The 14,556-nt window shown below is 41.9% G+C and overlaps 1 protein-coding gene and 1 long non-coding RNA gene across 3 annotated transcripts in view; one reads left to right on the forward strand and one right to left on the reverse strand.

Moving 5' to 3' along the window:
• LOC121664787 overlaps positions 1 to 1,045 on the reverse strand; it is a 4,442-nt gene extending 3,397 nt beyond the window's left edge. The window contains exon 1 of the long non-coding RNA XR_006016129.1: positions 719 to 1,045. This is a non-coding gene — a long non-coding RNA (uncharacterized LOC121664787). The remainder of the gene's footprint in view (positions 1 to 718) is intronic.
• PLPP1 (phospholipid phosphatase 1) overlaps positions 76 to 14,556 on the forward strand; it is a 62,315-nt gene continuing 47,834 nt past the window's right edge. For both annotated transcript variants that reach the window (XM_042028346.1, XM_042028347.1), the window contains exon 1: positions 76 to 317. In XM_042028346.1, coding sequence (XP_041884280.1) covers positions 260 to 317 — 58 coding nt within the window. In that variant the 5' untranslated portion in view covers positions 76 to 259. The remainder of the gene's footprint in view (positions 318 to 14,556) is intronic.

Here is a 14,556-nt window from a genome sequence, read left to right on the forward strand (position 1 = left end):
CTGAGGGGCGGAGCGAGGAGGCGCCGCCGCCCGCCCTTCCCTCCCTGCCCCGCCGCCCGCGCCCGGCCTTAAAGGCGCGAGGGGGCCGCGGCGGCGGCAGTAGCGCAGTGCGGGCGGCGGCGGCTCCTTAGCGGTGCTGGGAGCGTGGGGGGCCCGTTGCCTCGGAGCGCCTCGCCTGGAGCCCCTCCCTGCCGCCTCCGCCGCGCTCCCGCCCCTCGGGCCGAGGCTGTCACCGCGCCTGCCGCCGGGCGCCGCCAGCATGTTTGACAGAACGCGGCTGCCCTTCGTGGCGCTGGACGTGCTCTGCGTGCTGCTGGGTAGGTCGGGGGCCGCGGAGGGCCGGGGGGAGCCGGCCCCGGGGCGCCGCTCTCCCCCTGCACGGCACTGCGCTTACCGCATGCTCGCCTCTCCCTCCCCGCCGCGCCGGCACCGCCCGGAGCGGGGCTCCGGCCGGCCCGCAGCCCCCGCCGTGCCTGCCGCCCCTCGCCCGCTCCCCCGCCTCCCGCCCCGCGCCCGCACGGGGGGATCTGGTCGCTGCTGCGGGCCGGGAGGAGACGGGAAAGCGCCGGGGGGAGGGAGCTGCTGCAGCTTATCCACTGACATCTGTTACTCCCACTTCTTTCTTACGTCCTTACTCTTCCTTCCCTAACCTCCTCTGTCAGATGAAAACTGGTTGTGGCAAAAGTCAGTGCTGGAGAGGTGGATGTCTGGGAGATACGTGCAGCCTGGGATGTGCTTGTTATCCCCAGTGGGTCGGGAAGCTGTCCTGGAAGGGACCGTCATCACGGAAACACGCTTCATCCATCCAGGGTCCTGCAGAGGCACGGTGGTGCTCGGCAGCAGAGCAGGAATTCGCTGTAAGGCTGGGTTGAGTGCGATGTCAGTGGCGCTGAACTAGAGCTGTAGCTGTAGGCTGGAAGTGAAATGGGGCATTCATTAGAACGCGGTGTCTGCGCCCTCTTGTCCGTGTGCAGCAGCGAGAGATGGGTGTCGGGGCAGGAGCGATGCCTCGGTTATGGCCATGCGTCGAACCGACACAGCCACAGCACACTGCCACAGCGCTGCAATGCTTGGCTTGGCCAGCCCAAATATCAGCGCATTCCCAGTGTTACTTCTATTTCAGTCTTTGTTGAAACTTCTTAATGTCCTGCCAGTTTGCATTAACTCTCTCCTTTTGTTTAATGATACAGTGTAAAGGGCAGTGATGTCAGTTATCGATCAAAGAAGAGGCAGGTGCACTTTGTAAAGAAGTGGCACCTCTTGGTATTGAGAGCCTGAGAAGTGTCTTTACTCTCTGGAGATGTACTTCTTGGTCGGTCTTAGGAAGTGCTAATTTTGGGTGTTAGCTTGTTTAAATAATGTCAGTACTTCAGTAATCTAAGTACTTTCTTGCCACGTTCAGTAGATAGTGTTCAGGCCTAGCTCATGAACTCCTGCTTGGCTGAAGCTGTTTGTAGCATCAGTATAAACATAATGAACAACGTTTTTCTCTTGCTGGATGCTTCAAATAGCAGTGGTACTTGTAGTTAAATGCCATTAAAAAGCAAAATTACAATGAATGATGCATTGCTCTGAGGTAGTGTTATAGGAGAGAGAGCTTTTGCAAAATGATAGTGGATCCATGTAATCCACTGAGAGCAATCTTTATTCAGATCAGGAGTTTTATTGGGCTACGGTATTGTGAGGCTTAAACTTTCATGCTGTCTTTATGGTGAGTGAAGCCGTTTTGTCTGTCTGGATAATTGTAATTATAAAATCTTTATAATTAGACAAAAAATTTGCACTGTGCATATGGTTTGGTCTGTATGAAGCATATGGGCGTATTATAAGTCATCTTGAGTAATCAAGGAAAGCAAAATATATTGAAAGTAAGACTGCAGAAGCATGTAACTTGAGGGTCATCCACCTGAAAGGATGAGGGTTTCCCCCTACTGTTGCCTCAAGTCATTACCTGGGAAGGTAGGTCCTTGACCTTGCTCCGCAGTGTAATATCAGTTTACACACCTTTCCCTTCTCTTCCTCTCACACTGCGTAGCATTTGGATCACAGATGTACTTATCTGGTGCCTCAGTGTGCTGAAGGGTTGCCAGACTTTTTATTTTCCCCTAGGCTTGTTTACTTCCTACTAGTAGTCTGAAAAATGCAGGCAGTGCATAATATGAAGTGCTCTGACACCTGCAACTTTAAACACATTGAGTTACAGGTTTCAGTGAAACTCTAGCTGAGTTGCAGAATGGGAAAGATACTGGATGTAGGACCAAGTTCTCTTCCTCTTCTGGCTGACTCTCACGTGGCTGAGACAGGCCCTTAGAAGAACATAGGTCTTACCTGTGTTTAATGGGCTGTTTAATTTAATTTTTTTACTGTAAAAACAATAGTCCCAGTTGATTGTGGACTTCAACTCTCACTTTCCCCCCGCCCTTTCCCCTGCTCGTGTACTTTGGTATCTGCTCAAATGACGGAGGTAACTGTCCAGATAAAGTGACTTGCTCGGATGGATAAATGATACCTAGTATCTCCACTACAGAGACCATGAGGCCTCCAACAGAAGTGAAGGTTTAAAAACTATGAAGACCGGTTTCAGCTGAACACTCAATTTTGGTGTGGTAGCCCCTGCTACCACAAAAAGGGGTAGCAGTAGCATACTCAGAATCCCCAACTTAACTCTTGTCACTTGATACAGAGCTTTGCTTTACTCTCCTCTTTTTCCTGTTTATACCTTCCCCAAAGTAAGTGCAGATGGGGAAGAAAAATTATTTTCATTGTCTCAGTAATGTTGGACTTGAAACCCAAGTGATATCCGAGCTTACCACTTGAAGTTGCAGTTGATCTGACACACCCATGAGCTCACTGCAGTGGAAACAAGTGATTCTGACTGTGTGTCTGACTTACTTGCTCCTGTTTTAGTCAAGCCATTTTTGTGCAGTTTCAACTTTCCCAACGTAAGTTTTTCAAAAGAAAGGGAAGGGGAAGAAGAGCTATACTATGTTGGGGTTTTTTGTTGGTGGGGTTTTTTTGGGTTTTTTTTGTATATGTGATTTAGATGGGTCTACTGAAAGGTGTGACATGCTTATGATGGAGTTGAGGTAAGAGAATAAGAAAGACATCAAAGAAGAGCAGGTGGGGAGAGGGGGAAAAAATAGGAGGTAAAAAACATCCCCATTAAATTATTAGACCGGTTTGGTTGCCTGAAACTTGAGTCTAAGTTTCTTTTAATTGTCCTTAAGAAAGATCTCTCCCTCATCTGGCTTTTTACCCACTAAAGGAGGGAGAATTCAGGGAAAGCAGTCTTTGGTGCCCGAGAAAATAACTCCTTCCCTCTTATCAGCAAGATAATTCTCTCCTGAAAATAACACCGGTGTTTCAGCCTTAAACTAGCTTTCTATTCTGTAATCTAACAGGTTTCTGCAGTACCTGTCCTCAAACAGTGCGAGGAGGCTATATCTGCATTCCCTGTGTGCTGATCTGCAGTGCTGGGTGTGTGTGTGCTGCATGTCCGCATGCAGCTCTGCAGTGCTGCAGGCAGCACCTCCCCTACTCCCTGCACTCCCATAGATGGTACACAGCTGCTTCTGGCACTGGAAAGCATGAGTGGCCTGGACTGCAGGATTTCTTTCTCTCTCATACTTCTGTTACTTGAGTTTTTTTCTGTTACTCCTGGGTTTTCTGATAGACATTTCATGTAGCATGGCAGAGATTTGCATTCTAGACAGTAGTATTTTTCACAGATAGATACTGAGGCTTGGTCCTTATGGTTTATTATACTTGCAAACTGTCATGCAAAAAAAAAAAGTTTATTAGAATAGGTTAATTAGTTAGCTTGCAACTGATGTCTTCATTAGGCACTATATATATACTATTTGGCACTCCTAGAGGTCTATTGTTTGATTGCAAATCAGGCTCTTTTTTCATTACAGCAGGTAAACAGCATTAAAGAACAAAGTTGGGAAATGCATGGCAATATTCCTGTAGTCAGTGGAAGAACTGCTAAATGCATTTATCTTTAGATCACTCTCACAAAAACAAAATCAGATTAAAGTAAGCTCTGCAGAGGTGACTGGAGCCGTAAGGAAAACACTCTGTCACAATTCTGGGATGACTTTCATCTGGTCTGTACTTGTTGAAATTCATACCTAACTTGAGTGCAGGGGTGCAATACAACACAGCTCTATATCTTTAGTCCTTACCTGACTCTGCAATTACTGACAAGCTGTTATAAGTAACTGGAGAGTGTACTTGTCAATATCTGATCGCTGGTGTAATGCAAGAATATGTACAACCCAAGACTAGAAAAACTGAAGCCTTCTAAAAATTCAACCCTTTCTGTTCTGATTCATTTTTTCTGGAATATGTTGGAAATAGTAAAGAATTACTTAGTTAAGTTTAAAACTGCTGTGGAATATACTTGTATCTGTGTGGGGATTTAATCTTTTTTCTTCCTCACCATGTCCTACCCTGTGACTGTGGGGAAGGTGAGACTGCGGCAGTCTTATTTATACATTTTTTTTATTTTATTTTCTTTTGTCAAGAAACTTCGTCTAGTCCTTCACAAACATAAGGACATATAAACTGAACCCAGAAATAGTAAATGCTCACATCACTTTCAGGTTACTGTTTAAAGACTTTTGGAATATTTTATGATACAGGACAACATGCTGAAGAGCAGATGCATGTGTATAGGACTCAGTGAGCTTGCTTTTGCAGTGTGTGACCTTTGGGGGTTAAATGGCTGGACCACTGCGCACACCCCGCACAGTGTTTTTGCTTTCAGTGCCTTTCTTCTCTCTTGGGAGTGTTTACTCTTGCCGTCACTGAAGGCTGAAGTCTCAGTGACAATTAAGGTATTGCTGTTCAGTCAGGGAAGTCTCCTTCTGTGTGGGTTAGCACTTCCTGATTGCCCTAGTTTAAATTAAACCTCCTCCACTATTATTTGTGACTCACTGACATATGTGTCACCTTTCTTATTTTCCACATCATGTGGGTGCTAAATACTTTTTCTAGTGCATGAATACATTGTAAAGCTGTAACAAGTACATGTGAAAGAGCAGTCTGTCTTCAGTGACACTGTCCACCAGTATAATGAGTACCATGATATGGTACTCATTAAACTGACACTCTCAGTTAATTGGAAGCATAGCTGTTACCTGAAACTGGGCAAATCTTTCCTCTTCTGCTGTGCTTTCTTCTTTGCAGCAGTCACTTTTTGTTTTCCCCCACATGAAGAAAGATGCCCTACCAGAGACTCTCCCTCTTGATCAGAAACCTGCAGTGAAACTTTAGGTAAAAGTTCAATTAGTTAATGAATACTATTCAAAGTCAGCAGCCTGGTTCTTGTTCTGCCAGCTTTTGCTGTTAAAGTGTGTCTTGTACTAACTTCTGACTCAAACCAGAAGTTCTTGCACTTACTTTTTACAGCAGTGGGTGAATCTTAGTTCACCTTCCAGTGCCTTCCCAAGAGCCAAGTCTTGAACTCAGGACTATATTCTTTTCTCTTGGCGTAATAGAGCAAGATGCTTATCAGCTCTTGGGTTCCTTACCAGCTGCTTGAGTCCTGGTGTTTTTTTTTCCTTAGCTTTAAACAGTCAGAAGGGCTCTTGCAGCTTTCTTACATGAGGGTGGTGACCTTTGTGTAATGGAATGGGAGGGGAAGGGGCTTCTAACATTTTCTGTAGAAAATTAAGTATGACACTACAATTAATTTATAAAATAGCTAATCTCTCATAGCAGAAGAATTCGTCCCTCCCCTCCATACTGCTTGAGTGCTTGTTTATGCTGTACTGAGCTGATGCAACACACCTCCCGGTTTTAAAGAGTTGGGCAGTATGAACTCATACTGACTGAAAGCAGCTTGGTCTGAAGGCTGCACAATCACAGCCCTGCTGGGGGGAAAAAAAGAGTTGAGTACTGGTTGCCTGCTACTGCATAGTTTTATGTAGATGCACTGTTGCTGACCAGATGCTGATGAGGGGATAAAGCTGTGATAATCCTCTGCCTGTGACTGTGTTGGAGCTGTGGAAGGCAAGTAGCACAAAGAGGTGACCCAACTCTTGAAAGTACCCAATGAGAAGAGAACTTGAGCCTTGTAGCCTGCCAACTGACTCAGATTTACTGTCCCAAACAACTGGTAATCCTCTTTCCAGAATTAGTCCAGGAGAATTAAAACAAACTCACCTTGGATGGAGGAAAACGACAAAGAGTGCTGAACAGAATTACATAGAAACCTATTGGCAAGATACGTCACCCACGGAAGTATGGCTTTAAAATGAGCTTGATTTAGTACTAGATCTGCTTAGTTAGGTGGGGGTGCTTGTCTTCATCCCCTATTCTGCAATAGAACCTCATAGTTCTTAGGTTTTATTCAGGTAAATAGTTCATTGAAACAAGTGAAAAATCTGCAAACACCAGAAATTCTGATAATGGATGACTAGCAAACGGCTAGTTTTATGACAAAAATTAAAACCGTTTAAAGCTATTTTGAAGAAGCAGGACTTCCTTAGGATACTTTTGGAAACTGTTTTGTTTTGTTTTTTAACTGTATAATTGCCACTGCATCAGGAAACACTAGTCATAGAATCATAGAATGTATTGGAAGGGACCTTAAAGATCGTGTAGTTCCAGCCCCCACTGCCGTGGATAGTGGCACCTTCCACTAGAACAGATACTCACTTCAGCTGTAGCAATAGATCTCTCAGTGCTGCCTGTGAGTAGACTCATAAGTGATTTTCCAGCCAGAATAGCTCAATCCTGCAATTTTAAAACTAAAACAATTATCCTGCTTATATTAAGGATCTGATTCTGCCTCTTATTGTTTAACAATTGACTGCTAATGAGTTGACCCACTTTCTGGGAGGAATTTTCCTTTTTCAAGTTATGAGACTGATCTCAAAGGTATAGAACTAAAAACTGTTGATAAACCTGCATTGTGTTTTTGACTCCACTTTTGCTGGATTTTCTGGTGCATTAATCTTTCTCATACAGTCAGATAGAGCTTTTAAAATCAAGACTGCTTGTTTGTATGGAAGCCAAAAATAGAGCCAAATAAGCTTCTTTAGTAAAATATGATACAGAAAGATAATGTTGAAACTTTCTGGTGCACTTATCAAACTCTTGTTCTGTTATAATATTGAGTTAGAGGAAATGACCAGTACAACAATAGGCTACTCTTGCTCTCTTATAGACTTAACTGATTCATCTTGAAAAAGCTGTGATCAAGAAGCAGTCTGACTCAGAAGTTTGTGAAGGCACTTCAGTTTTATTTGTATTGTACTTCAGTTTAGTTTTAGCATCTCCATTGGTATGGTGTTTTGATATTAGGCAACAGGAAAATGAAGGGTTTTTAAAAAATTTTATTTAAAAAACAGGTGTCTGTCAGGTCAGGACATGCATCTTGGAATGTCTCTCAACCAGATGCTGTTAAATGAAACCAAAGGTATGGATGAGCCATATCAGTACACCCTTATTTCTGTGGTGCTGTTGATGAAGCAGTGGATTTTGCTAGACATAGCCTAGATTTTAGTGCCTCCTCTCCTCTGTCTGCCTCTGCTGAATATGCAGGTTTCAGAGGAGCTATGTGGGGTTTTCGTGGATCTCAAAAAGTAGCTTCAATTTGTTACCTAGCCATGCCTGGTATAGAAGAAGGATCACAATTTTTTATGTGATCCCTTTCCTGGGAAAGGAGGAAACTGTACCAAGGAGAAATTATACTCAATTTTTGCCTTAATATAGAAGGAATTATGTATCAAAATTTTCTCATGTTGGGTGGCTTCTCAATCTCTTAGAATAAGGTGACATTTTTACCTCAATTTAATATTAGTGCATTTTTGTCCATTTAACTTAGTTCTGTTGCAGAAAGTCTTAGATTACTGAGTCACTGAAACTAAGCAATAGGTGCAATATTTTCTGAAACTGGACCACTGGGATGGTAAGGAACACATATCTAAATTTGTCTGCCTTGTTTTGAGGCATGGAAGGGCAGTGAACTTTGCTTACCTTAAGCTGAAGGGGTGGTTTGGAAGCTGGTGGTGGAGAGACCTGAGAGAATAAAACGCTAATTATAACCAGGGAAAACTGATGTGCAGCAAGCTAATGGGGAGCATACATGGCCCTTAAGAGGTACAGAAGGCAGGCAGTGGGATTGAGCCAGTCAAATAGTCAGAAACTACTCTCTATTAAATTCCAAAAATCATCTTAGTCATTATTTTAGTCAGTGTCTGCTTTTCTTAGTGTTCCTTTGGGTGAGTTTTTTGTAGGTTTTTGCTGCTGCATAGAAATCAAGGCTTCAATTTTGTATTGTTAGGTGAGCCTATGCTGCAGTACTAGTACTCAGTTAAAATTCTCTAAGATAGTGTGATGGTTGGGTCTAACACTAGTGGAGATCCTGGGAATGGAAGTCAGGTCACCGTTTCTGCTTGCAGACTCTTTTCATTCTTCCCATCTCTTCTTTAAATGTAAGAGTCTAGTCATCAACACCAGAAAATGATGTACACAGAAACTGAGATCACAAACCTAATGCTGATAACTTCTACTACAAATGGGAAGCAGCACCTACTCTAAGTATAGTAAGACTTTCTATGCTATGGCATTATTCATTGTATTCAAGTATCAAGAGCAATTTTGTATAAATATTTTTCCAAATTCTTAAGTAATGGACTTTTTGGGCAGTCTTCTGAATCTGTACAAAACAAAACTGTTCTGATAGCTCAAGAGTATATTGGTCACTTTTTCTTTTAAAATCTGTTTATATTGAGCTTTCTACAGAGTTTGTTCTTACAATGTACCATTAGACACTACAAACTTAAGTCTAACATGAAAAATTAAGTTCTGTTCTCTTAAACATGGTGGCATGCAGCAGTGTGTACAGTGTAAAGTGACGTCGTGGTGTATGACAGGGTATACAATGTCATGGAAATTCTGAGTCCCTCTGTAGCACTGCTGACTTCGTTAAAGACTGTTTAAATAAAACGCTGCTATGCTTGTAGGACTCACTGGAAAATGAGCATTTACGTTCCTGACAACTAATTGCCTATTATATTTCTAGAGACTGAATGGTATTTCAAGTTAGGGTGTGTAGTTATAGGTGAAATACTCTGAAAGCCTCCTGTTGTGCACTCCCACAAAACACAGATTAAAACGGGAAAATAGTTGCAACTTCTGGAGATTAAAAGAGCAGTAGTCTTGAATAACATTCTAAGTTGGTGTCACCTACATTAAAAAATTAAAGTAAATCCTTCCTTGTCTTGCCAGCAGCTGACCTTGTCAGTTCTGTTTCTTTGGCTGTGGCTCTCCTGGTCTGTAAGCTCAGTGATTTAGGTAGATTGTGTGCACAAATCGACCTCTTTGGGGGCATGTACATTATTTTTAATTCTCTATATAGTACCATTAAAGCCTTTAACTGAATGTAATGCTGAGCACATAATGCAAGCAGTGATGAAATATATAATTTCCCCTACACGAGGGGTTATAGTGGGGGAAGTTACCCTTGTTTACTCTGGCTGCAGCCAGTTAGATTTTTTCCCGCCCCATGAGCAGCACTGCAGTGCAAAGAATTGCTGATGTCTCCTGTTCCATCCCTTGCCTTTGTCCCCCTGGTGAGTTTTAACTGTTCCTCCGGAGGTCTTCAGTGTTTTCAGTCTGTCAGTAATGGTGCAGTTGGCCTCTGCCACACTGGGTGAGCTGCTAACGACTTCCAGGTGTGTCCATCCCTGGGCCAGCTTCAGCCTTCCCTTGTCCTTGAGCAGTGCCCAGGGCACAGCTTTTGCTTGTGACCTGCAGTTGACTCACTTGTCTGGTGTATATTTCTCTAAGTAATAGAGCGGGATAGGATATATTACTGACTTGCTTCTGCATTTTTTTAATTTACATTTGCACTTCTCTAAGCACTCCCAGGAGAGACAATTGCATGGGTTTTAGAGTAACATGTACTTAGTGCTTGTAAAAGTCCATTTTTTTTGACTGAAATGTTATTATAAGGGACAATACACTTGTCCATGCTAATATTTTTAAACAAATGTTTTGACCTGTTCGAATGAGTTGGGTCTATAGATAACTGAACTAGTGTTCCCCTGTAGTAAACTCTTGAATGCAGAGAAACTGGAATATGATGTCGTTCTGTCTTAGTAAATGACTGGACTAGAAAATGCATGCTTGTGTTGAGGCTGTTCCAGTTCAGAGGAGGGTTGCTTTTGCTTCCTGCCTCCATCACCCTTGCCTGGCATAACAAAAAGTGGTGAGGAACTTGCTCAGTTGCTGATCTGGCTTCTCTGCTGGCCAAGTCATAGATCAGAGGACAAATAAAAATGTAAGTAGCATAAAGTTGCAAGTATAATAGTAGGAGGTATTAGAATGTTGTTCATGCTTTTAAATACGTGTATCCTGTTTCCTGAAGCCTATCACAGCTTCTGGCATTATCAGAACAATCAGTTTGCTGGTATTAGAAATTCTTCACATTCCTTAGTGTAGAAAAGTAAGATAAAGTTCTTTAAAGTGGCTAGGAGGTAAATTGTGGGCTATCCACTTATCTCAACTATTGCAAATAAATAGTGCACTGATTTTTTTTCTTGTACATCCCTTGCCTCTAGTTATCAAAAGTTTAAATGCTTTCTCATTATTTTAATCTCTTCTTCCTCTTGGTAGTTTTTTGTATTCACAGAACCTTCTGTCTTAAAAAGTGTTGATTCTTTCTCTTGACTGTTCATAGAAAAAGAATTTCAGCCAGTCTCCTTTTCTGCAGAAGCAGTATCTTTTACAGATGTTTCTAAATTCTCTCCAGTAGCATGAGGTCGATGTGAGTTTCTTAAATCTCTTGCCTGCTTCCTCACCCCAGACTGTACACTGAAAAATGAACAGCTAAGCAAACATGGTTGTCCTATCTGAAAATAAAAAGCAAAAATAGATGTGTAAGAGTAGGAGAACTTAAATTCTCTCTTGCTGTTGGTAGTAATTAACAGCTGTATAGGTTTAGCTTGAAATAATGATATTTATCTGTCTGTGGGGTTAACAGCACCATCTTGCTAGTAAGAATGTAAGTTGTAGAAAGTAGCTGATCTGTTTTGAGGATATAATTTGATGTGTTTTCTGGAGATTATTTCATTATTTCTCAGATACAGATAGAATTGTTTGACACTCCCTAACTGAACTGTAAATTGTGTATTTCTGTACAAAACCTGAAGCTGACTTTGTCAGCATATCAAGTGCAGAATATGTTGATTATATTTTTCAGTGTAAGTGTAGAGGAACATAAAAATTCTTCAGTCTCATGTTAGTCCCATACAGGTTCTGTTAATTAACACTCACTTGTGGGTTCATTGCAGCATGAGGAAAAACTTTGGTTAATAATCAAACCAGAGTGTTCTCATTTGCTGTAGTCTCCCTTAAGGGTAACTGCCTTTCTCCCAGTTCATTCATTTGTTTGAATATCCTAGATATTCATTAGTTTTGTTGAAGAGAACTTCCTGATTGAGGACCAGATAGGAGTAGAGTCATATTGCCTTGGAGGACTTTAAGCAGCAATCCAGCATGAGTTTAAGAGGGCACAGAGCCTCAAGTGGAGATTCAATACTTGCACAGATAAGGAGACCAGGTGGCTTAATTAAAGTGTGTTTACAAAATACAGTGCATTCTTTTGTACTACTTAAAATTGTGGGGAAGAAAGCACCACTGATCAAGATGCAGTTTCATGAGGTATTGAAGCTGATCTGTCCTGGGCTGTCCTTGTTGTCCTTTATTACACGCTCTTGGCTACATGTTCCTACTCTGTCCTTCAAGCCAGCTCTTACAGTAATACAGTTGGCCAGATGAGCAAGTGCCTCTGAAAAACCTGTGTTGCGTGGGCTTGGGCTTGTCTTTTTGGACAGGTTGTGTGAAAACTAATGCTGGGGCAAGAAGGGGGTGTAGTGGTGGATAGCCAGAGGTGGGAGAAGGACAGGACAGTCTAAGTTGTCTTGGGTTGCTCTTGAAAGCTGAGCCAAGTTTTGTGAGCACCACATTTGGTTGAGAACTAGATAGTACAGTATCACTGAAGTGGTTAGAAACTTGAAGAGTTTCTTTCCTTTTAGACATAAAACCATAATATTCTTTGCTGGTCTTAAATACTTATGGCAACTGCTGTAAAAGACACTAACTCAGCTATAAATTCTTCTTTTCTTCTGTTTAAGAAAAATAGGCAGCTTGCTGCCAAAGCTACATGGACACTTGAGAGTCAGAATCTCACTTCTTAGGTCTCCAAGCTTAAGCACCTAACTCTAAAATTACCAGTGTGATAAACGCCACAGATCAGAACAGTAGTGCAGTGTTACACACATTGTAAAAAGATGATGGATTGGTACCCATCACTTCCATTTGTAGGATAAACTGTGAAATTTAAATTTTTTTTTTTCCTGGTTTGGTCTTAAAAAACCACTAAAAATATAGCATATCAACATTTTTTGTTCAAACAGACTTCCTTTGGGGGAAAAAAAGACTTCACTTTCTCCCCTTGGGTACTAGTATTTTATTTTTAACGTTCTTTTTCTGTGGGTGGAGGACCATTCTCACAGGGATTTCCTCCCTATTCTTCCAGCCTGGACTTCCCTTCCTTCCTTGTTTTCTTACAGGCATTTGTCACACTATGTCATCCAGCCAGATGTGATCAAATAGTTCCTGAAGGCTATGTATATTACTGTGAATTATTGTAGGTGGTCAGTGGAAACTGCACTGCAACTGGCTTGGACCTACAAATTAGAGTTGGAAACTCCTTGTGAACTCAGCATACCTCATGTAACTAGCTTAGCCTCACTCTGTACAAATGTGTGCTGCCCTGTTCTTACAGTTCTAGGCCAAAACTTAAGGCTGTTCCTTCCCTGCAATCCCTGCTCAGTAATTCAAGGATCATTCTTGTCTTTGTCTTCCTCTTTACCCTGTTTGTTTTTTTTTCTTGTTCACATGTATGAAGCTGTTTACCTTTCTTTCATAGGAAAAGAATTAAAATCTTTGCAATCTCTTTTCCAATTCAACTTTGTTACTACATCTGTAGCTTTCAAGGCTATAAAACTGTAGGATATTTTGGGTGGAGGTGATTTTAAAGATTATCGTGTTCCAATATGCCTGCCATGGGCAGGAACAACTTTGAGTAGACCGTTGCTCTAAGCCCTATCCAGCCTGGCCTATGGGTTAGCTAGTGTCTGTTTGTGGGAGCATGGCAGAAGTGTGTGCTTTTGTAACAGTTACAGAGCACTGGAGTGACCAGGTTGTTTTCCCTTTATAGTTAAAGGGGAGAGAAAGCTCAGAGGACTGCTGTTTCTTGCTACTGCCTAGCAAAACAGCCCAGAATCTGTTGGTCACTAGTTCTTGACAAGATAAGCTGCACAAATTCTACCAGAAAACAGATAAACTCCAGTTCTGAGATGTTCCAGTCTGAATGATGGGTGACTTCAAGAAATAGCCCTTTTTTACAGCTGAAGGTCTTCATGCTTTATAGGATTTGAATAGCAACTAAGCCATTATGATCCCTTAAGGTATAGATCTACTTGGTTCAGAAGAGCACCTTGTGGTTACTGCTGGTACTGTCTAGGTGAAAAGGAAGTGGAGGTATACTGTGGAGAGGATAAGGCATGAGAGCTGCTCTACAAGATTGGCTTTTAGCCTGGTGATCTTGCATGAGATCTTGGTCACTCTTTGCTCCAGTTTGTAGAAGCTAATGAGACTGAACATATATGTACATTCCTCAGAAGTTCAGACTGATTAAAGGTCATGGAGATGCTTGGCACCTCTGATGTCAATACTGGCCTGTTATGTACATTAGTGGTGGGTTTTTTTCCTTTTCTGCTTACAGTGAAAAGTTCAGGACTGTTTGCTTACATGTACTAAGTCTTGTCTTCTCTCCCTGTAAAACGAGCAACAGTAAAAATACTACCACTGTTTGGGATCGGTTAATGATTAACTGAGTACCACTTAACAAAATCTTCTAGTCCACTGTTGGAAAGCAGTACATAATTTGAATTGCAATAAGAATTCTAACAGTAATGAAAAAAAATGGAAATGGGCAGTCACTGTAAAATGTGTAACAACTTCCTTTTTTTGGTATTCTTTTAATGTAGACTATACAGATGAATTTTGCAGTCACTTTGAAACTGTTCTCATCTGACCCCTTTATTTGCTGCTTTCAATTTTTTCCCCTTCCCAGGTTAAAAATTAATTACGTGTTATAGTTCTTTATATTAAATTGTAGCAGCTTTCCTTGGAAAACAGGTATTTATGTCTGTGAAGTAGTCCACTTCCACAAAACACAAGCTGCTGCTTAAGTTAATCATGAACATGTGATGTTTCCTTATATGAAAATCTGGTGACCTGTTTGAGAAGATATGATTGTATCACATAGGTATGGGATTACCACTCCATCATCCTTCTGGGTATGCAATAGCAGAGGTAAAGACAGGAAGTGTGGACTCCAGGTTATGTTAGTGGGATCTTGCCATGGCCTTGAGAGTAGCTGGAACTTGGCTCCAGGCATGCGAACATACAGCAATGCCATTTGGTTAGAGTGAGCTTTCTGAGTTCTTCAGTGTGGCCCCCTTCATATTT

The sequence above is a fragment of the Corvus kubaryi genome, unplaced genomic scaffold (assembly GCF_017639235.1).
Source record: "Corvus kubaryi isolate FWS band 111438036 unplaced genomic scaffold, C.kubaryi_AGA036_p1.0 37308, whole genome shotgun sequence".
Lineage (NCBI taxonomy): Eukaryota > Metazoa > Chordata > Aves > Passeriformes > Corvidae > Corvus > Corvus kubaryi.